A 23,510-nucleotide genomic window follows, 5' to 3' on the forward strand; every position below is an offset into this window, starting at 1 on the left:
ATGTCCTTCGCCCACTTTTTGATGGGGTTGTTTTTCTTTTTCTTGTAAATTTGTTTGAGTTCATTGTAGATTCTGGATATTAGCCCTTTGTCTGATGAGTAGGTTGCAAAAATTTTCTCCCATTTTGTAGGTTGCCTGTTCACTCTGATGGTAGTTTCTTTTGCTGTGCAGAATCTCTTTAGTTTAATTAGGTCCTATTTGTCAATTTTGTCTTTTGTTGCCATTGCTTTTGGTGTTTTAGACATGAAGTCCTTGCACATGCATGTGTCCTGAATGGTATTGCCTAGGTTTTCTTCTAGGGTTTTTATGGTTTTAGGTCTAACGTTTAAGTCTTTAATCCATCTTGAATTGATTTTTGTATAAGGTGTAAGGACGGGATCCAGTTTCAGCTTTCCACATACGGCTAGCCAGTTTTCCCAGCACCATTTATTAAATAGGGAATCCTTTCCCCATTGCTTGTTTTTCTCAGGTTTGTCAAAGATCAGATAGTTGTAGATATGTGGCGTTATTTCTGAGGGCTCTGTTCTGTTCCATTCATCTATATCTCTGTTTTGGTACCCAGTACCATGCTGTTTTAGTTACTGTAGACTTGTAGTATAGTTTGAAGTCAGGTAGTGTGATGCCTCCAGCTTTGTTCTTTTGGCTTAGGATTGACTTGGCAATGCGGGCTCTTTTTTGGTTCCATATGAACTTTAAAGTAGTATTTTTCCAATTCTGTGAAGAAAGGCATTGGTAGCTTGATGGGGATGGCATTGAATCTGTAAATTGCCTTGGGCGGTATGGCCATTTTCAGGATATTGATTCTTCCTACTCATGAGCATGGAATGTTCTTCCATTTGTTTGTATCCTCTTTTATTTCCTTGAGCAGTGGTTTGTAGTTCTCCTTGAAGAGGTCGTTCACATCCCTTGTAAGTTGATTTCCTAGGTATTTTATTCTCTTTGAAGCAATTGTGAATGGGAGTTCACTCATGATTGGGCTCTCTGTTTGTTGTTGGTGTATAAGAATGCTTGTGATTTTTGTACATTGATTTTGTATCCTGAGACTTTGCTGAAGTTGCTTATCAGCTTAAGGAGATTTTGGGCTGAGACAATGGGGTTTTCTAGATGTACAATCATGTCGTCTGCAAACAGGGACAATTTGACTTCCTCTTTTCCTAATTGAATACCCTTTATTTCCTTCTCCTGCCTAATTGCCCTGGCCAGAACTTCCAACACTGTGTTGAATAGGAGTGGTGAGAGACGGCATCCCTGTCTTGTGCCAGTTTTCAAAGGGAATGCTTCCAGTTTTTGCCCATTCAGTACGATATTGGCTGTGGGTTTGTCATAGATAGCTCTTATTATTTTGAAATACGTCCCATCAATACCTAATGTATTGAGAGTTTTTAGCATGAAGGGTTGTTGAATTTTGTCAAAGGCTTTTTCTGCATCTATTGAGATAATCATGTGGTTTTTGTCTTTGGTTCTGTTTATATGCTGGATTACATTTATTGATTTGCATATATTGAACCAGCCTTGCATCCCAGGGATGAAGCCCACTTGATCATGGTGGATAAGCTTTTTGATGTGCTGCTGGATTCGTTTTGCCAGTATTTTATTGAGGATTTTTGCATCAATGTTCATCAAGGATATTGGTCTAAAATTCTCTTTTTTGGTTGTGTCTCTGCCTGGCTTGGGTATCAGAATGATGCTGGCCTCATAAAATGAGTTAGGGAGGATTCCGTCTTTTTCTGTTGATTGGAATAGTTTCAGAAGGAATGGTACCAGTTCCTCCTTGTACCTCTGGTAAGAATTCGGCTGTGAATCCATCTGGTCCTGGACTCTTTGGTTGGTAAGCTATTGATTATTGCCACAATTTCAGCTCCTGTTATTGGTCTATTCAGAGATTCAACTTCTTCCTGGTTTAGTCTTGGGAGAGTGTATGTGTCGAGGAATTTATCCATTTCTTCTAGATTTTCTAGTTTATTTGCATAGAGGTGTTTGTAGTATTCTCTGATGGTAGTTTGTATTACTGTGTGATCGGTGGCGATATCCCCTTTATCCTTTTTTATTGCGTCTATTGGATTCTTCTCTCTTTTTTTCTTTATTAGTCTTGCTAGCAGTCTATCAATTTTGTTGATCCTTTCAAAAAACCAGCTCCTGGATTCATTAATTTTTTGAAGGGTTTTTTGTGTCTCTATTTCCTTCAGTTCTGCTCTGATTTTAGTTATTTCTTGCCTTCTGCTAGCTTTTGAATGTGTTTGCTCTTGCTTTTCTAGTTCTTTTAATTGTGATGTTAGGGTGTCAATTTTGGATCTTTCCTGCTTTCTCTTATGGGCATTTAGTGCTATAAATTTCCCTGTACACATTGCTTTGAATGCGTCCCAGAGATTCTGGTATGTTGTGTCTTTGTTCTCGTTGGTTTCAAAGAACATCTTTATTTCTGCCTTCATTTCGTGATGTACCCAGTAGTCATTCAGGAGCAGGTTGTTCAGTTTCCATGTAGTTGAGCGGTTTTGAGTGAGATTCTTAATCCTGAGTTCTAGTTTGATTGCTCTGTGGTCTGAGAGATAGTTTGTTATAATTTCTGTTCTTTTACATTTGCTGAGGAGAGCTTTACTTCCCAGTATGTGGTCAGTTTTGGAATAGGTGTGGTGTGGTGCTGAAAAAAATGTATATTCTGTTGATTTGGGGTGGAGAGTTCTGTAGATGTCTATTAGGTCCACTTGGTGCAGAGCTGAGTTCAATTCCTGGGTATCCTTGTTGACTTTCTGTCTCGTTGATCTGTCTAATGTTGACAGTGGGGTGTTAAAGTCTCCCATTATTAATGTGTGGGAGTCTAAGTCTCCTTGTAGGTCACTCAGGACTTGCTTTATGAATCTTGGTGCTCCTGTATTGGGTGCATATATATTTAGGATAGTTGGCTCTTCTTGTTGAATTGATCCCTTTACCATTATGTAATGGCCTTCTTTGTCTCTTTTGATCTTTGTTGGTTTAAAGTCTGTTTTATCAGAGACTAGGATTGCAACCCCTGCCTTTTTTGTGTTTTCCATTGGCTTGGTAGATCTTCCTCCATCCTTTTATTTTGAGCCTGTGTGTGTCTCTGCACGTGAGATGGGTTTCCTGAATACAGCACACTGATGGGTCTTGACTCTTTATACAATTTGCCAGTCTGTGTCTTTTAATTGGAGCATTTAGTCCATTGACATTTAAAGTTAATATTGTTATGTATGAATTTGATCCTGTCATTATGATGTTAGCAGGTTATTTTGCTCGTTAGTTGATGCAGTTTCTTCCTAGTCTCGATGGTCTTTACATTTTGGCATGATTTTGCAGCGGCTGGTACCGGTTGTTCCTTTCCATGTTTAGTGCTTCCTTCAGGAGCTCTTATAAGGCAGGCTTGGTGGTGACAGAATCTCTCAGCATTTGCTTGTCTGTAAAGTATTTTATTTCTCCTTCGCTTATGAAGCTTAGTTTGGCTGGATATGAAATTCTGGGTTGAAAATTCTTTTCTTTAAGAATGTTGAGTATTGGCCCCCACTCTCTTCTGGCTTGTAGGGTTTCTGCCAAGAGATCCGCTGTTAGTCTGATGGGCTTCCCTTTGAGGGTAACCCGACCTTTCTCTCTGGCTGCCCTTAACATTTTTTCCTTCATTTCAACTTTGGTGAATCTGACAATTATGTATCTTGGAGTTGCTCTTCTCGAGGAGTATCTTTGTGGCGTTCTCTGTATTTCCTGAATCTGAACGTTGGCCTGCCTTGCTAGATTGGGGAAGTTCTCCTGGATAATATCCTGCAGAGTGTTTTCCAACTTGGTTCCATTCTCCCCGTCACTTTCAGGTACACCAATCAGACGTAGATTTGGTCTTTTCACATAGTCCCATATTTCTTGGAGGCTTTGCTCATTTCTTTTTATTCTTTTTTCTCTAAACTTCCCTTCTCGCTTCATTTCATTCATTTCATCTTCCATTGCTGATACCCTTTCTTCCAGTTGATCGCATCGTCTCCTGAGGCTTCTGCATTCTTCACGTAGTTCTCGAGCCTTGGTTTTCAGCCCCATCAGCTCCTTTAAGCACTTCTCTGTATTGGTTATTCTAGTTATACATTCTTCTAAATTTTCTTCAGTTTTCAACTTCTTTGCCTTTGGTTTGAATGTCCTCCCCGTAGCTCAGAGTAATTTGATAGTCTGAAGCCTTCTTCTCTCAGCTCGTCAAAGTCATTCTCCATCCAGCTTTGTTCCGTTGCTGGTGAGGAACTGCATTCCTTTGGAGGAGGAGAGGCGCTCTGCTTTTTAGAGTTTCCAGTTTTTCTGTTCTGTTTTTTCCCCATCTTTGTGGTTATATCTACTTTTGGTCTTTGATGATGGTGATGTACAGATGGGTTTTTGGTGTGGATGTCCTTTCTGTTTGTTAGTTTTCCTTCTAACAGACAGGACCCTCAGCTGCAGTTCTGTTGGAATAGCCTGCCGTGTGAGGTGTCAGTGTGCTGCTGCTGGGGGGTGCCTCCGAGTTAGGCTGCTCGGGGGTCAGGGGACAGGGACCCACTTGAGGAGGCAGTCTGCCCGTTCTCACACCTCCAGCTGCGTGCTGGGAGAACCACTGCTCTCTTCAAAGCTGTCAGACAGGGACATTTAAGTCTGCAGAGGTTACTGCTGTCTTTTTGTTTGTCTGTGCCCTGCCCCCAGAGGTGGAGCCTACAGAGGCAGGCAGGCCTCCTTGAGCTGTGGTGGGCTCCACCCAGTTGGAGCTTCCCGGCTGCTTTGTTTACCTAATCAAGCCTGGGCAATGGCGGGCGCCCCTCCCCCAGCCTGGCTGCCGCCTTGCAGTTTGATCTCAGACTGCTGCGCTAGCAATCAGGGAGACTCCATGGGCGTAGGACCCTCTGAGCCAGGTGCGGGATAGAATCTAGTGGTGCGCTGTTTTTTAAGCCCATCAGGAGAGCGCAGTATTCGGGTGGGAGTGACCTGATTTTCCAGGTGCCCTCCATCACCCCTTTCTTTGACTCAGAAGGGAACTCCCTGACCCCTTGAGCTTCCCAAGTGAGGCAGTGCCTCGCCCTGCTTCGGCTCGTGGACGGTGCGCGCATCCACTGACCTGCGCCGACTGTCTGGCACTCCCTAGTGAGATGAACCTGGTACCTCAGATGGAAATGCAGAAATCACCCGTCTTCTGCGTCGCTCACGCTGGGAGCTGTAGACCAGAGCTGTTCCTATTCAGCCATCTTGGCTCCTCCCCCCCCCCCCCTTTTTTTTTTAAGATGCCACCATAGTGGCCTGTTGGGAAGCAAAGGGATTATGTTGTCCTTGACGTTAAGTGAATTAGCCAAACATAGACTTCCTGTTCGTTCCTCATTTTTTTGCACGTCGTATATGCCTACAAATATTTTTAAGTGATTTTTATATTAATGGTTTATTTTATTTTTTTACTTTCTTGTTAACTCGATTATAAACTCCCATGGCAGCAGCAGTGCCTTTTTTTACCCTTAGGTTTTTATTTGCTTAAGCAATGGCAGGTCCACATAATGATAGACTATATAATCAAAGAAAGGTAGTATTCACGTGACTTTAGAATTAGCATGTATCTGCATAGAATCTGCCTCTGGCTTTACCAGCAATAGAATATTTATAGAAGAGAAAGGGAAATGCTTTGCTGTTAATGACGCTTAAATAAGAATAGGAGTAAACGAGAGTATTAGCTGCAAATCACCAGAGCTGCTTTCCCCCTTATAACCAGTTCCTAAAGTGAATGAAAGCAGCTCTCCTTATGTGTCTGCCTACTTCATTCTTTGGTAAGTTTAACAGTTCATCTAGCTACCCTTTCTTTGAAATGATTTCCAGATGCCTCCTCATATAAATTGCTGACTTCTGGATATATTCTGGTTCTGGAATGGGTAGATTTCTGATGTGCTTTAGTGTATATATAAATCCCGTGAGCTTCTGGCATGTAATTTCTCTGATCCTGGTTACACTGATATTTAAAGTAGGGTTTGACATACTCCATCACTTAATGTTGATAAAGGACGTTTATATTCTTCTTAGTTCATTTTATTTATGTGTTAGCTTTAAAGATATTTTCTTTGACGGAAAATGAAGTAACAAAATAATAGTGAAATAGTTCTGCCATGTCTCTAATTTGTTGATATTTTCCATGTACTTGAAACATGTATGGTATACCTCCTCTTTTTCCTCCTCTGAACAATGGCTGGAAAAAAAGCCCTAGTTATTTCTGTCATTTACTGTGAGGCATTACTGAATCTGGGTGTATTCATGTATGCTGCTACCTGTATGTTTTCAAACAATAAGAATTTATTGAAACATATAAGACATTACAGTTTCTCTTCTCCAGTATTGGATTATAGACTGCACTTAGTTTTTCCAAATGAAGTACAGACAAAGCCATAACGTGTGTACAACTACACATTGTCCTATAATATTGTCTGATAAAAAACAGTGTAGAAATATTCTGACAGGGAAATAGCAAATGTATTAATTTGACTTACATTGCAATCTGTCTTAATGGAGGCTTATCACCAGTGTAAGAAATAACTTCTGGGTGTGAATAAGTACACAGTATAAGGTAAACTTTGGTGAAATCGTCAATTCTTTTTTGTCATTTGTTCCCCTTTCACACCCAAAGTGTAGCACTTGACATGGAATCTTTTTCTTCATAAAGTCAGTCATTCATTTAGAATTCTGCATTGGTGTATGTAGAAAAATGATATTTTACCTTTTTTAAGATTTTTGTTATATTGGGAATTACATTTCTTTCTAATTTTAAAAAGTTGTTTACCATATTCATTTTTTTCTGCAACCGTTCTTTTCAGGCATTTCCTGCTTATCCAGATTCACCATTTCAGGTCACCACTGGATATCAGTTGCCTGTATATAATTACCAGGTAATGTAAGAAGGAGTAAAATGATTTGCTTTCAGGTATTATTGAGGCCTTTAACTTGTTTATACAAATTTCCTGAATAGTTGGTCATTTTAAACTAGTGAAGTGTACCTAAAATTTAAGGAAACACTTAGAATCAGTGTAGAATGAAGACCTCTGTCTTATTTAGAAGTAATGAAGTCATATTTTGACAGTAATATACTTGGGAATAACTTTTCTGTAGAAGAGATTTCTGAGATTTGGTGTCCCATTCTTCATTTCTGGATGTAGTTTTCATCTTTACTGTCAAATAGCTGAATGAAACATCCAGACTGACTTTCATGAATTTTCTTATGGAGATAGAGTGAAATAAAATTATGACCCACTTTTCAGAGCACAGAATTCCAGTTATATTTTCATTTTAGCTGGCTGTTTCACGATAGTAATTCTCTGGGTCTCTTTTCATAGATACGAGTATATCTATGACACATAATTATGTCTATGGTACTAAGCTGAAAGAGCTAGTATCTTTGAGGTTTCCACATTGCCAACTCCCGAAAATTTGGCGAAAGGTGAAGTTTCACGTATAAAAGTAACAAGAATGTCATGGACTAGAAACATAAAGTACTCAAGTTTTCCTTTCTGTTACTTTTATTATAATAAAAAAGGAGACAGCAGGATAAGTACTTCAATACTGTGTTTCCCCTGTGTTTTTGAAAATGTGTAGGAATACTTTAATAGTTTTGGTTTCCTTTTTTTTTTTTTTTTTTTTTTAAGTTGCCACCATAGGGGCCTGTTGGGGAGCAAAGGGATTGATTATGTTTCCCTTGACATTAAGTGAATTAGCCAAACATAGACTTCCTGTTCATTCTTGATTTTTTTTTCCATGTCAGATATACCTATAAATATTTTTAAGTGATTCTTTATATTAATTTTTTTTTGTTACTTTCTTGTTAACCCGATTATAAACTCCCATGGGAGCAAGAGTGCCTTTTTTGCCCTCAGGTTTTTATGTGCTTAAGCAATGGCAGGTCCACATAATGATAGACTATGTAATCAGATAAAGGTGGTGTTCACGTGACTTTAGAATTAGCATGTGTCTGCATAGAATCTGCCTCTGGCTTTACCAGCAATAGAATATTTATAGAAGAGAAAGGGAAATGCTTTGCTGTTAATGACGCTTAAATAAGAATAGGAGTAAACGAGAGCATTAGCTGCAAATCACCGGAGCTGCTTTCCCCCTTATAACCAGTTCCTAAAGTGAATGAAAGCAGCTCTCCTTATGTGTCTGCCTACTTTATTCTTCAGTAAGTTTAGCAGTTCATCTAGCTATCCTTTATTTGGAATGATTTCCAGATGCCTCCTCATATAAATTGCTGACTTCTGGATATATTCTGGTTCTGGAATGGGTAGATTTCTGATATGTTTAGTATATATATATATATATATATAAATCCCGTGAGCTTCTGGCATGTAATTTCTCTGATCCTGGTTACATTGATATTTAAAGTAGGGTTTGACATACTCCATCACTTAATGTTGATAAATAACGTTTACATTCTTAGTTTGTTTTCTTTATGTGTTAGCTTAAAAGACATTTTCTTTGATGGAAAATGAAGTAACAAAATAATAGGGAGATAGTTCTGCAGTGTCTCTAATTTGTTGATATTTTCCGTGTGCTTGAAACATGTATGGTATACCTCTTTTTTTCCTTCTCTGAACGATGGCTGGAAAAAAAGCCGTAGTTATTTCTGTCATTTACTGTGAGGCACTACTGAATCTGGGTGTATTCATGTATGCTGCTACCTGTATGTTTTCAAACAATAAGAATTTATTGAAACATATAAGACATTGTACTTTCTCTTCTCCAGTATTGGATCATAGACTGCACTTAGTTTTTCGGAATGAAGTACAGACAAAGCCATAACATCTGTAGAAGTACATATTGTCCTATAATATTGTGTGATACAAACGAGTCTAGGAATATTCTGACAGGGAAATAGCAAATGTATTAATTTAACTTATATTGCAATCTGTCTTAATGGAGCCTTATCACCAGTGTATCACACCAAGAAATAACTTCTGGGTGTGAGTAAGTACACAGTATAAGGTAAACTTTGGTGAAATCGTCAATTCTTTTGTCATTTGTTCCCCTTCACACCCAAAGTGTAGCACTTGACATAGAATCTTTCTTTCTTCATAAAGTCATTCATTTAGAATTCTGCATTGTTGTATGTAGAAAAACGATATTTTACCTTTTTTCAATATTTTTGTTATGTTGGAAATTATATTTTTTTCTAATTTTAAAAAAATGTTTTACCATATTCATTTTTCTCTGCAACCTTTGTTTTCAGGCATTTCCTGCTTGTCCAAATTCACCAGTTCAGGTCACCACTGGATATCAGTTGGCTGTATACAATTATCAGGTAATGTAAGAGGGAGTAAAATGATTTGCTTTCAGGTATTATTCAGGCCTTTAACTTGTTTATGCAAATTTGCTGAATAGTTGGTCATTTTAAGCTAGTGAAATGTACCTAAAATTTAAGGAAAGACTTAGTGTAGAATGAAGACCTCTGTCTTATTTAGAAGTTATGAAGTAATATTTTGACAGGAATATACTTGGCAATAACTTTTCTGTAGAACAGATTTCTGAGATTGGGTGTCCCCTTCTTCATTTCTGGATGTAGTTTTCATCTTTACTGTCAAATAGCTGAATGAAACATCCAAACTGACTCTCATGAATTTTCTTACGGAGATAGAGTGAAATAAAATTATGATCCACTTTTCAGAGCACAGAATTCCAATTATATATTCATTTTAGCTGGCTGTTTCAGGATAGTAATTCTCTGGATCTCTTTTCATAGATACAAGTATATCTATGACCACTAATTATATATATGGTAATAAACTGAAAGAGCTAGTATCTTTGAGGTTTCCACATTGCCAACTCCTGAAAATTTGGAGAAAGTTGAAGTTTCTAATATAAAAGTACCAAGAATGTCATGGACTAGAAACATAAAGTACTCAAGTTTTCCTTTCTGTTACTTTTATTATAATAAAAAAGGAGACAGCAGGATAAGTACTTCAGTATTGTGTTTTTCAGCTTTTTTAGTGTCTCTTCATATGAACAGATAGGTAAATATTACAGTACATTGATGAAAGACAGAAACCGTGCACAAAACAAAAGATATCTTGGAAGAAGCAGGCAGTGAGGTGAGAAGACCAAAACAATCATATAATTACCATAATACTAGTGAAAAAAAAAAAGAGAAGATATCATGTCCAAAGGGACACTGACAAAGCTGAAGAATGTGAGGTGATGGATACATTAATTAGCCTAATTTTCTCAGTCTACAATGTATACCTGTATTGTATCCCATAAATATATATGATTATTATTTGTCGATAAAAATAAAGTTTTTTGAAAAAAAAAATTGTGTTTTTCGTGTGTTTTTGAAAATGTGTAGGAATATTTTAATAGTTTTGGTTTCTTTTTTTTTTTTTAAGATGCCACCTTAGGGGCCTGTTGGGGAGCAAAGGGATTATGTTTTCCTTGACGTTAAGTGAATTAGCCAAACATAGACTTCCTGTTCATTCTTGATTTTTTTTCCACGTCGTATATGCCTGTAAATATTTTTAAGTGATTTTTATATTAATGTTTTATTTTATTTTTTTACTTTCTTGTTAACCCGATTATAAACTCCCATGGGAGCAACAGTGCCTTTTTTGCCCTGAGGTTTTTATTTGCTTAAGCAATGGCAGGTCCACTTCATGATAGACTATATAATCAAAGAAAGGTAGTATTCACGTGGCTTTTGAATTAGCATGTATCTGCGTAGATTCTGCCGCTGGCTTTACCAGCAATAGAAAATTTGTAGAAAAGAGACAGAAATGCTTTGCTGTTAATTACGCTTAAATAAGAATAGGAGTAAACGAGAGTATTACCTCCAAATCACCAGAGCTGCTTTCCCCCTTATAACCAGTACCAGATTGAATGAAAGCAGCTCTCCTTATGTGTCTGCCTACTTTATTCTTTGGTAAGTTTAACAGTTCATCTAGCTATCCTTTATTTGAAATGATTTCCAGATGCCTCCTCATATAAATTGCTGACTTCTGGATATATTCTGTTTCTGGAATGGGTAGATTTCTGATGTGCTTTAGTATATATTTAAATCCCGTGAGCTTCTGTCATCTAATTTCTCTGATCTTGGTTACATTGATATTTAAAGTCGGGTTTGACATACTCCATCACTTAATGTTGATAAATAACGTTTATATTCTTCTTAGTTCATTTTATTTATGTGTTAGCTTAAAAGACATTTCCTTTGATGGAAAATGAAGTAACAAAATAATAGTGAAATAGTTCTGCAGTGTCTTTAATTTGTTGATGTTTTCCGTGTACTTGAAACATGTATGGTATACCTCTTCTTTTTCCTTCTCTGAACGATGGCTGGAAAAAAAGCCCTACTTGTTTCTGTCATTTACTGTGAGGCATTACTGAATCTGGGTGTATTCATGTATGCTGCTACCTGTATGTTTTCAAACAATAAGAATTCATTGAAACATATAAGACATTCTACTTTCTCTTCTCCAGTATTGGATTATAGACTGCGCTTAGTTTTTTGGAATGAAGTACAGACCTAGCACTAATATCTATAGAACTACATATTACCCTTTAATATTGTCTGATACAAAACAATCTGGAAATATTCTGACATTGAAATAGCAAATGTATAATTTTAACTTACATTGCAATCTGTCTTAATGGAGCCTCATCACCAGTGTAAGAAATAATTTCTGGGTGTGAATAAGTACACAGTGTAAGGTAAACTTTGGTGAAATAGTCAATTCTTTTGTCATTTGTTCCCCCTTCACACCCAAAGTGTAGCACATGACATAGATTCTTTCTTTCTTCATAAAGTCAGTCATTCATTTAGAATTCTGCATTGTTGTATGTATAAAAATGATATGTTACCTTTTTTAATATTTTTGTTATATTGGGCATGATATTTCTTTCTAATTTAAAAAAATGGTTTACCATATTCTTTTTTTTCTGCCACCTTTCTTTTCAGGCATTTCCTGCTTATCCAAATTCAGCGGTTCAGGTCACCACTGGATATCAGTTCCATGTATACAATTACCAGGTAATGTAGGTAGGAATGAAATGATTTGCTTTCAGGTATTATTGAGGCCTTTAACTTGTTTATACAAATTTCCTGAATAGTTGGTCATTTTAAACCAGTGAAGTGACCTAATATTTAAGAAAACACTTAGAATTAGTGTAGAGTGAAGACCTCTGTCTTATTTAGAAGTAATGAAGTAATATTTTGACAGGAATGTACTTGGCAATAACTTTTCTGTAGAACAGTTTTCTGAGATTTGGCCCTTCTATATTTCAGGATATAGTTTTCATCTTTGCTGTCAAATAGCTGATTGAAACCTCCAGAATGACTTTCATGAATTTTTTAGGGATATAGAGTAAATAAAATTATTACCCAATTCTTAGAGCACACAATTCAAATTATAGTTTCATTTAGTAGGCTGTTTCCCGACAGTTGTTGTCTGGTTCTCTTCTCATAGTAGGTAGGACTCTATCTATGACCAATAATCATATGTAGCATAATAAGTTCAAAGTAGTAACATCTTTGAGATTTCCACAATGCCAAATCCAAAAAATTGGGGAAAAGGTGTGGTTTCATATTTGTATGTGGAAGTAACAACAAGAGTGTCAGGAATTAGAACCATAAAGTACTTCTTTTTTCCATTGCGTTTCTTTTATTATAATAACAAAGGAGCCAGCATAGGTACTTCAATATTTTATATATCATTTGTTTTTGAAAATGTTTATGAATATTTGAATAATTTTGTTTTCCTATTTTTTTTTAAGATGCCACCGCAGTGGCCTGTTGGGGAGCAAAGCAGGTAGGTTGTACCTCTGGTAAAGTGAATTAGCCTACCATGTACTTCTGTTCTTTCTGGATTATTTTCCATATCATTTATGCCTTATAAATATTTTTAAATGATTATTTATATTAATGTGTTACATTTTGTTACTTTCTTTTTAACCCAGTTACAATCTCCCATGGGTGCAACAGTGCCTTTTTCTCTCTCAGGTTTTTGTGTTCTTAAGGAGTGGCTGGTCCACATCATAAGTGTTCAGTTACTTGTTGATAGACTGTGTAATCTAAGAAAGATAGTATTAATGTTACTTACTTTAGAATTAGCATGTATCTGCATAGGGTCTGCCTCTGGCTTTACCAGCCACCAAAAATTTGTTGAAGAGAAACAGAAATGTTTTGCTGTTAATTACCCTTAAATAAGAATAGGAATAAAAAAAGAGTATTACCTCTAAAATACCTGAACTTCTTTCCCCCATTATACCTAGTTCTGAAAACATTTGAAAGCAGCTGTTCTAATGTTTCTGCCTAGTTTATTCTTTAAGGATAGCGATTAATCTAGCTCTTCTTTACTTGCAATGATTTCCAGGTGACTCCTCATATAAACTGCTGACTTCTGGATATATTCTCGTTCTGGAATGTATAGATTTCTGACCTATTTTACTGTACCTATAAATCCTGTGAATTTCTGGCATGTAATTTCTCTGATCCTGATTACTTTGATACTTAAAGTAGGATTTGGCATACTCTATCACTTATTGGTGATAAATAACGTCTATTTTCTTCTTAGTCCATTTTATTTATGTGTTAGTTTAAAAGACATTTTCTCTGATGGAAAATAAAGGAACAAAATAGTAGTGAAATAGTTCTTCAGTGTCTCTCATTTATTGACATTTTCTGTGTACTTGAAATGTGTAGGATATACCTCTTCTTCTTTTTTCTTCTCTGAACAATGGCTAGAGACAAAGCCCTCCTTGTTCCTAACATTTACGGTGGGCCATTACTGAATCTGGGTGTATTCATGTATGCTGCTTCCTATATGTTTTCAAACAATAAGTATTTATCGAAACATATAAGACATTGTACTGTCCTTCTCCAGTTTTGGATTGTACACTGCCCTTAGTTTTTCAAAATGAAGTACAGAAAAAAAAACATAACATCTGTAGGAGAACTACATATTACCCTGTAATATTGTTAAAGACAAAACTATCTGGAAGTATATTGACAAAGAAATAGCAAATGTATTAACTTAACTTACATTGAGATCTGTCTTAATGGAGCCTTATCAGCAGTGTAAGAAACAACTTCTGGGTGGGCATAAGTACACAGTGTCAGTAAGGTGAACTTTGCCTGGTGAAATAGTCACTACTTTGTCATTTGTGTGTTCCCCCGCCCCATCCAAAGGGGCTTAGCACTTGACAGAGAATATTTATTTCTTCCTAAAGTCATTCATTCATTTAGAATTCTGCATTGTTTTATATAGAACATTAATAAATATTTTAAAGTTTTTCATTTTTTTTATTTTGGGGATAATTTTTTTTTCTAATTTAAAAAGATGTTTTACCATATTCATTCTTTCTGTAAACTTACTTTCAGACATATCCTACTTATCCACATTTACCAGGTCAGGTCACCACTGGGTGTCAGTTGCCTGTATATAATTATCAGGTAATTGAAGAGGGAGTAAAATGATTTGTTTTCAGATATTATTGAAGCCTTTAATTTGTTTATATGAATTTCCTGAATTAAACTAGTGAAATGTACCTAAAATTTAGGAAAACACTTGCAATGGTCTAGAATGAAGCCTTCTGTATTATTTAGAAGTAATGAATTAACATTTTGACAGGGATATACTTAGCAATAACTTTTCTGTAAAACAGTTTTCTGAGATTCGTTGTCCCCTTCTATATTTCAGCATGTATTTTTTCATCTTTTTATCATCCCATTCTTAGAGCACAGAATTCCAATTATATTTTTATTTTAGCTTGCTGCTTCATGATAGTAGTTCTCTGGGCCTCTTTTCATAGATATGACTACATCTGTGACCCATAATCATATCTATGATGATAAGTAATAAATTGAAAAAAACTAGTATCCTTGAGATTTCCACAATGCCAACTCCAGAAAATTGGGAAAATGGCGAGGTTTTATGTATAAAAGTAACAAGAACATCAGGGATTAGAAACATAAAGTACTTCTTTTTTTTTTGCTCTGTTTCTTTCACTTTAATAACAAAGGAGCCAGCATGATAAGTGCTTCAATATTGTGTATCTCATGAGTTTTTGAAAATGTGTAGGAATGTTTTAATAGTTTTGGTTTCCTTCTTTTTTTTTTTTTTTTTTTTTTTAAGGTACTACCGCAGTGGCCTGTTGGGGAGCAAAAGGGGTTATGGAGTAAAGTGAATTAGTGAAACGTATACTTCCTCATCTTTCTTGACTTCTTTTCTATGCCATATATGCCTATAGATATTTTTAAATGGTTCTTTATATTAACGTTTTATGTTTTGTTACTTTATTTTTAACCCAATTATAAACTCCCACCGGAGCAACAGTGCCTTTTTGTCTCTCGGATTTTTGTGTGCTGAAGCAGTGGCTGGTCCACATAATGATAAGTGTTCAGTTACTTGTTGATAGATGATATAATCCAGGAATGGTGGTATTAACTGGCTTTAGAATTAGCATGTATCTGCCTAGAATATGCCTCTGGCTTTACTAGCCATAAAACATTTGTTGAAGAGAAACCGAAATGTTTTGCTATTAATTACTCTTAAAGAGGAAAAAGACGAATAGGAATAAAACAAGAGTATTACCTCTAATACAACAGAGCTGCTGTCTTACATCACGATTGGATATTTGAAGGATATATAATAAGTGTTAAAATTCTCAAACACTCCCTTAACTACATTTGTTTCTTAGAATCCTTCTACCTCTGATTATGTTGATACCTGGAAGACGTTTTAAAACAAAAGGCTGCCTTAATGTATTTCAACTTTTTGTTTAAAACAAGGTTTCTGAAGTAACACAATTGAATTTCAACACAACCTACATTGAAACTTTTGATACCAGCTCACCTTTTTGAGGAATAAATAAGCAGCTTTTAAACGTATCTGTATTATCTGTTTAATTACAGTTTCATTATTTTAAATATAGGCTTATTCAGCTCTTAACTGTCACTGTAGTGAAGTTGATACGGGAGGTGATGTTGTGCTAAATGAATGCTCAATTCATGAAGCTACCCCACCCTCTGGAAATGGCCCACAAAAGGCAAACATCTAATTTTGAATTTTTTTTACAATATATATTTCATATTTTTTTCTAGTTTGAATAACTTTTTTTGAGAAGCAAACATTTTTGCCCAAATTTAAAGATGTTAGCCATAAATCATGGAGCTTAAATAGTGGACTGATACTCAGCAGTTAATGTAAAGGTTGTTGAAATTTCAGATACCCCAAATTTTCAGTATATACCTAAAGTTTCTGATTCAGCAAGTCCTTTCCTGTATTTTAGTTTCACTAATTTTAAAAAGCCATTCTTTAATAAATACTGTATTAATATGATTTGGCAGAATGCTATGGGAGGGTTTCCTCTAGAATTCTACTCAAAAGAAGAATTAGTATGAATTATATGTCCCTTTTCTTTTACAACAGTTTTGATCTTAAGCAGTGAAAAATATTATTTAAATAAGCATTCTCTCCATAACATTATATGTGGCAGAAGTTTCCAACAGTGGTGAAGTCAGTAGTAATTATTCAAATACTGAAATAGACAGGGTTGTTTCTTTTTTTTATCATTAGTGCAAATTTCTGTAATAACAGTACTGTCACTCTTGCGTCACATATGTTCTGTTAGATAGGTGGGAGTGTGGAAGTAGTTGATGTGCTGGTAATATGTATAATACCCAGGAAGTCCCATTGGAATGTAAATTCCTTGATTTGATATTGGATTTTAAAATGTGAATAAATAGGAAAACATAACTCTTACAGTATAATTGTCTGGTTTTGTTCTGAGTATTTTTTCTTGAAACATTGGAGTTCACTTAGGGATTTAACAAATTCTGCTTTTTAAACCAGCATTCTATCGCTAAGGTTCTAAAATAATTCTTCGATTTGTCAGAAAACTTACATACTGAGGATCTGTGGCAGCAATTATGAATCACATTTTTATGAATTTCTTTTTTTATTGAGACAGGGTCTTGCGGTGTCGCCCAGGCTGGAAGTGCAGTGGTATGATCTCGGCTCACTGCAACTTCTGTCTCCTAGGTTCCAGTAATTTTCCCTGCCTCAGCCTCCCGAATAGGTGGAATTACAGGCACCCATCACCCAGCTAATTTTTGTATTTTTTAGTGGAGAAGGGGTTTCGCCATGTTGGCCAGGATGGTCTTGAACTCCTGACATCAGGTGATGCGTCCTCCTTGGCCTCCCAAAGTGCTGGGATTACAGGTGTGAGCCACTGCTCCCAGCCTCTTTTAGCATTTTTGCATTTCTTTAGAAATAAACTAATATGTTCATTAAACCATCAAAAAAAAAAAAAAAAAAACACACCCTTATTAAGAGTGAGTGAAAGAAAGAGTTGTCTTTACATTACTGAAAACTTCTGTGTTTCAGAAATCTGTGGACCGAAGCATACAAATGGTGGTATCTTGTCTGTTTAATCCAGAGAAGAGACTGATAAATTCCGCTGTTACTCAAGATGACTGCTTCAAGGTATGAAAGGAATGGCATGCATAATTAAAAAGCACACTTGTTCCCTCTCAAGTTAGCTGTTTTCCTTGTGGTACATGTGTTTTGGGCTTTCTTAGAGGAATTTTTTTTCTTTTTTTTTGTTTTGAGACGGACTCTCCTCTGTCGCCCAGGCTGGAGTGCAGTGAGTGGCCCCATCCAGGCTCACTGCAAGCTCCACCTCCCGGGTTTACTTAACGCCATTCTCCTGCCTCAGCCTTCCGAGTAGCTGGGACTACAGGCGCCCAGCACCACGCCCAGCTAATTTTTTTGTATTTTTAGTAGAGACGGGGTTTCACCGTGTTAGCCAGGATGGTCTCGATCTCCTGACCTCGTGATCCACCTGCCTCAGCCTCCCAAAGTGCTGGGATTACAGGCATGAGCCACCGTGCCCGGCCTAGAACATTTAATTGAACTGTTGGCATTTGACTGTAACCCAGTAAACCAGTGTGGGTTTTACCTGGCAGTATATTTTCTGCTGCCGAGCCTTGATATAATGTAGTCAAATTTAGGGAAGAATCCTGCAGCAGAAATTTGTAATTGAAAGGGTTTACTAGAGAAGAGAGTTAGTTGACTACCTTGACCAAATAGTAAAAGAAAATTTTAGATACAGAAAGCAGATCTTGGCTGGGTGCAGAGGCTAACGCCTGTAATCCCAACACTTTGTGGGGCTGAGGTGGGTGGATTGCTTGAGCTCAGGAGTTCGAGGCCACCCTGGGTAACAAGGCAAAACACCATCTCTACAAAAAAATACAAAAATCAGCCAGTTGTGATGGTACATACCTGTAGTGCCAACTACTCCAGAGGAGTCTGAGGCAGGAGGATCGCTTGAGCCTGGGAAGTTGAGGCTTCACTGAGCCATGATTGTGCCATTGTAGTCCAGCCTGGGCAACAGAGTGAGAGACCTTGTCTCAAAAAAAAAAAAAAAAAAAAAAAAGTAGAACTTAATACATGCATATTGAACTAAAGAGAAGAAAAGAAATGGTTTACTCAGATGATACACCTGAACAGTGTGAAGGGAGAAAAGGGGTAAAATGAAGCAGTAAAAAGTTGAGTAGAAAGAAAGAGAGGTTGATTCAGAGTTGGTGAAGTGGAAGAGAATGTGGCTAGTTGAATTCCAGAAAGATCTGACTTCTGATCCCACTTTCTATCCATGTTGGATAGATAAATCTTTTATTAGGGCTCTAATTCTTACAAGTCTAAAATGAGAAGGTACAGGACTAAAGGTTTCTGGGTCCCTGTGGTTCTAAGTCTATAAATACGAAAAAGAACTAACTTGGTCAGTCCGGTGGGAGAAAAATATTATGGTTAATAAAGGGAAGGTGTTTTTTAAATAACAATTATATTGAAACAATACCAGTAATACAATTTATGTATTTAAAATGTGCACTTCACTGTTTTTTCATATATTCAAAGTTGTGCAACCATGTCCACAATCAATTTTAGAATATTTAAATCACCTCAAAAATCACCCCCGTACCTTAGCAGTCACCTGCTATTTTCCTGGAACTTGTGTGTATCCCTAGGCAAACACTAATTTACTTTTTTCCTCTAAGGATTTTCCTGTCCTGGAGATTTCTTGTATATGGAATCATACATAATGATGTGGCATTTTGTGACTGGATTTTTTTCACTCAGCATAATGTTTGTAAGGTTCATCAATATTTTAGCACGTATCAGAACTTAATCATTTCTTTTTATTTGTGGATATTACCTTATTCTGTTTATGCATTCATCTGTTAAAGACATTTGGATTATTTCCACTGTTTAGCTGTTATAACTAATGCTGTGAACATTCATGTACAAGTTATTGTGTGGACATACGTGCTTACCTCTCTTGCGTATATACTTGGGAATGGAATTGCTAAGTCATATTTAACCTTTAGTGGAACTGCCAGATTTGTCAAAACTGGCTACACACTTTACATTGAAAAGAAAATGTTTAGCCATCACTTTGTGTCTTACAACAGAACTAGCTTTTTTTTTGTCTGTGAATGGATATGGGATGAAGCCTAAGCCTTTTTAAAGGGTTATATTATGAATCTTCTGTATAATGTAGAAGAGTAGAGCCAGATAGCAGAATTAAGTTCTTAACATCTTTGCAACATGGAGTAAACATATATAAATTTGACATTTGTTCTCTCGTTGCTTCATTCTACATAGATAGTACAATTTAGAAAAGAAAGAACTGGAGTTGTACATCAGCTTATCTTGCCCAAAATTCTGATTACATTGGTGTCTACAGTAGTACTTAAGTGATTTTCAAAGCAGAAGATAGTCTTTTGTGTTTTCTTTTTTTTTTTTTTTTTTTTTTTTTTTGAGGTGACCTCATTTGGTCATCCAGGCTGGAGTGCAGTGTCGCAATCACAGCTTACTACAACCTCAAACTCCGGCACTCAAGGGATCCTTCTGCCTCAGCGTCCCAAACAGGACGACAGACATGCAGCACCACACTTAACTAGTTAAAAAGAAATTATTATTATTTTTTTTTGAGACAGAGTCCCACTGTGTCACCCAGGCTGGAGTGCAGTGGTGCGATCTTGGCTCACTGCAAGTTCTGCCTCCCGGGTTCATGCCATTCTCCTGCCTCAGCCTCCCGAGTGGCTGGGAGTACAGGTGCCCGCCACCACGCCCAGCTAATTTTTTGTGTTTTTAGTAGAGATGGGGTTTCATCGTGTTAGCCAGGATGGTCTCGATCTCCTGACCTTGTGATCTGCCCGCCTCGGCCTCCCAAATGGCTGGGATTACAGGTGTGAGCCACCGTGCCCAGCCAAAAGATTTTTTTTTTAAGAGAGAATCTTACTATATTGCCCTGGCTTGTCTTGAACTCCTGGGCTCAAGTGATCCTCCTGCCTCAGCCTCCCAAAGTGCTGGGATTACAGGCGTATGCCACCATGTCCAGCCCAGAAAATATTTTTTTAAACTTGAGTTCTCACCTGGTGGTAGACAAAAGACTCGCTTTGAAACTTCCAGAGTTTTCTGCTTATTTGGGAGAGGAATCAGAAGTTGGCATCCTGCAGTTGTCTGACATTTAGACCTATTTTAATTGACTGCACGTTGTTATATTGAATTAGAATGCCTGAGATATTTTTGAATGTATTTACAATTTCCATAGCCGATTTCTCTTCACTGTCTTAGTTATCTAGCCCTTTCACAATCTTGTTTCCTACATGACCTCTGAAGATACATACATGTTGGTGACCAGTTTTCTAGATTTTAACCTAAATTGATTATCACTCTTTTGACAGATGAGGTAACTTCCAGAAGCCACTTTTATTTATATGAAAATGAAACTGAAGTCTTAAAAAAAGGGCACAGCTTTGTAGAAAAGGAAATGTTATTACTCGGTCACTCATTCCCATTCCTCCTTGTAAGACCTCTCACTTCTCTCTGCACGTCTGCAGGCAACATAGAGTGAAGAGAAAGTTTTGCATGTATTTTAAAGTTTTATCTTCCTTTCTAAAGAATGATATGTCTTCACAGGTTAATGATATGTTCTTCAAATGCCAAAACTTACATATTTTAATCTAAAAACACAAAATTTCAGATTGGAGAGCTGTTTGCAAGCTGTAGTTGGTATTAAATGCAGTTCAATTAGTGAAAAAAGTATTCTTTACAACTACATTTTCTACCAGCTGTCTTTGGGACATTACTGCAAAATTATTAACTAAGAAGTACATAAAATGATACTGAGTTTAAGTCCTATTATTTCTCAGTTTACTGGAATTTGTTTTATTTAATTATTGATTTCTTTTTTTAACTGTTTAATAAAACTAGCCATCTTGGTACATTTGTTATCCCAGTGTTCAAATATGCTTCCTGAAAAGAATCATCTTTTTTTCTCATTATTTATAATGTTTAAACCCAAAACAAATGGTTTAAGTTTTGACAACTTTCAGATCCATAGTAGTCATCAGAAATTATCAGTAAAATAAAAGGACTATTTCTGTCTTTTCCAGGGTAAAAGAGTGCATCGCTTTAGAAGAAGTTTGGCAGTATTTAAATCTGTTGGATCCTCTCAGCTATCTAGTTTCATGGGAAGTTGCTGGTTTTGAATATTAAGCTAAAAGTTTTCCACTATTACAGAAAGTCTGAATTTTGGTAAATCACACTGAAACTTTCTGTGTAACTTGTATTATTAGACTCTCTAGTTTTATCTTAACACTGAAACTGTTCTTCATTAGATGTTTATTTAGAACCTGGTTCTGTGTTTAATATATAGTTTAAAGTAACAAATAATCGAGACTGAAAGAACGTTAAGATTTATCTGCAAGGATTTTTAAAAAATTGAAATTTGCATTTTAAGTGTTTAAAAGCAAATACTGATTTTCAAAAAAAGTTTTTAAAACCTGATTTGAAAGCTAAGAATTTTGATAGTCTGAACACAAGCATTTCACTTCTCCAAGAAGTACCTGTGAACAGTACAATATTTCAGTATTGAGCTTTGCATTTATGATTTATCTAGAAATTTACCTCAGAAGCAGAATTTTTAAAACTGCATTTTTAATCAGTGGAACTCAATGTATAGTTAGCTTTGTTGAAGTCTTATCCAAACCCAGTAAAACAGATTCTAAGCAAACAGTCCAATCAGTGAGTCATAATGTTTATTCAAAGTATTTTATCTTTTATCTAGAATCCACATATGTATGTCCAATTTGATTGGGATAGTAGTTAGGATAACTAAAATTCTGGGCCTAATTTTTTAAAGAATCGAAGACAAACTAAACCTTACTAGGTATATAACCTTCTCAATGAGTTACCATTCTTCTTTTTTATTAAAAAAATTGTTCCTTGAAATGCTAAATTTAATGGCTGTATGTGAAATTTGCAAAATACTGGTAATAAAGAACGCTGCAGCTTTTTTATGTCACTCAAAGGTTAATCAGAGTATCTGAAAGGAATTGTTTTTATAAAAACATTGAAGTATTAGTTACTTGCTATAAATAGATTTTTATTTTTGTTTTTTAGCCTGTTATATTTCCTTTTGTAAAATAAAATATGTCCAGAAGAGGCAAAATAGGTAGTTTTGATATTTCTAAACCACGAAAGTTGTTTAGTAAGTATATCTTTAGAATCTGCTAGAGTTAAAGTTAGCGTTGTTTCTAGATTAGGTAGTGTCCTCATTTTATATTGTGACCACACAGCTAGAGCACCAGAGCCCTTTTGCTATACCCACAGTCTTGTTTTCCCAGCCTCTTTTACTAGTCTTTCAGGAGGTTTGCTCTTAGAACTGGTGATGTAAAGAATGGAAGTAGCTGTATGAGCAGTTCAAGGGCCAAGCCGTGGAATGGTAGCAATGGGATATAATACCTTTCTAAGGGAAACATTTGTATCAGTATCATTTGATCTGCCATGGACATGTGTTTAAAGTGGCTTTCTGGCCCTTCTTTCAATGGCTTCTTCCCTAAAACGTGGAGACTCTAAGTTAATGTCGTTACTATGGGCCATATTACTAATGCCCACTGGGGTCTATGATTTCTCAAAATTTTCATTCTGAATCCGAAGGATAGAGTCTTTAAACTTTAGAATTCCCAAGAAGGCTTTATTACACCTCAGAAATTGAAAGCACCATGAATTTGTCCATTAAAAAATTATCCATAGTTTTTTTAGTGCTTTTAACATTCCAACATACATCATTCTGTGATTAAATCTCCAGATTTCTATAAATGATACCTATATTCTAAAGAGTTAATTCTAATTATTCCGATATGACCTTAAGGAAAAGTAAGGGAATAAATTTTTGTCTTTGTTGGAGTGAAGTGTTTAATAGAGTAAGGTAAAGAAGATATTAAGTCGTAAACCTTTCAAAATGGAAAATTAATTCTAAACTGAGAAAAATGTTCCTACTACCTATTGCTGATACTGTCTTTGCATAAATGAATAAAAATAAACTTTTTTTTCTTCAAATGTGTTTTTGGCTTTCTGATGTAATAATGTAAAATGGTGGGGAGTTGCATGGGAACTGTGTAACAAGGTTTAAATTCGTATAACAAGCTTTAGATTGTTAAAATGCAGAAGTATAATTGTTAAAATGCAGAAGTATAAAGTTCA

The 23,510-nt window shown here is 36.1% G+C and overlaps 1 protein-coding gene across 2 annotated transcripts in view; it reads left to right on the plus strand.

The window, feature by feature from the left end:
• LOC129530216 (deleted in azoospermia protein 3) overlaps positions 1 to 23,366 on the plus strand; it is a 65,635-nt gene extending 42,269 nt beyond the window's left edge. For both annotated transcript variants that reach the window (XM_055377086.2, XM_063703413.1), the window contains 6 exons: positions 6,798 to 6,869; positions 9,200 to 9,271; positions 11,918 to 11,989; positions 12,733 to 12,767; positions 17,346 to 17,444; positions 21,419 to 23,366. In XM_055377086.2, coding sequence (XP_055233061.1) covers positions 6,798 to 6,869; positions 9,200 to 9,271; positions 11,918 to 11,989; positions 12,733 to 12,767; positions 17,346 to 17,409 — 315 coding nt within the window. In that variant the 3' untranslated portion in view covers positions 17,410 to 17,444; positions 21,419 to 23,366. The remainder of the gene's footprint in view (positions 1 to 6,797; positions 6,870 to 9,199; positions 9,272 to 11,917; positions 11,990 to 12,732; positions 12,768 to 17,345; positions 17,445 to 21,418) is intronic.
• Positions 23,367 to 23,510: the final 144 nt, after the last annotated feature.

Source organism: Gorilla gorilla, chromosome Y (assembly GCF_029281585.2).
Source record: "Gorilla gorilla gorilla isolate KB3781 chromosome Y, NHGRI_mGorGor1-v2.1_pri, whole genome shotgun sequence".
Lineage (NCBI taxonomy): Eukaryota > Metazoa > Chordata > Mammalia > Primates > Hominidae > Gorilla > Gorilla gorilla.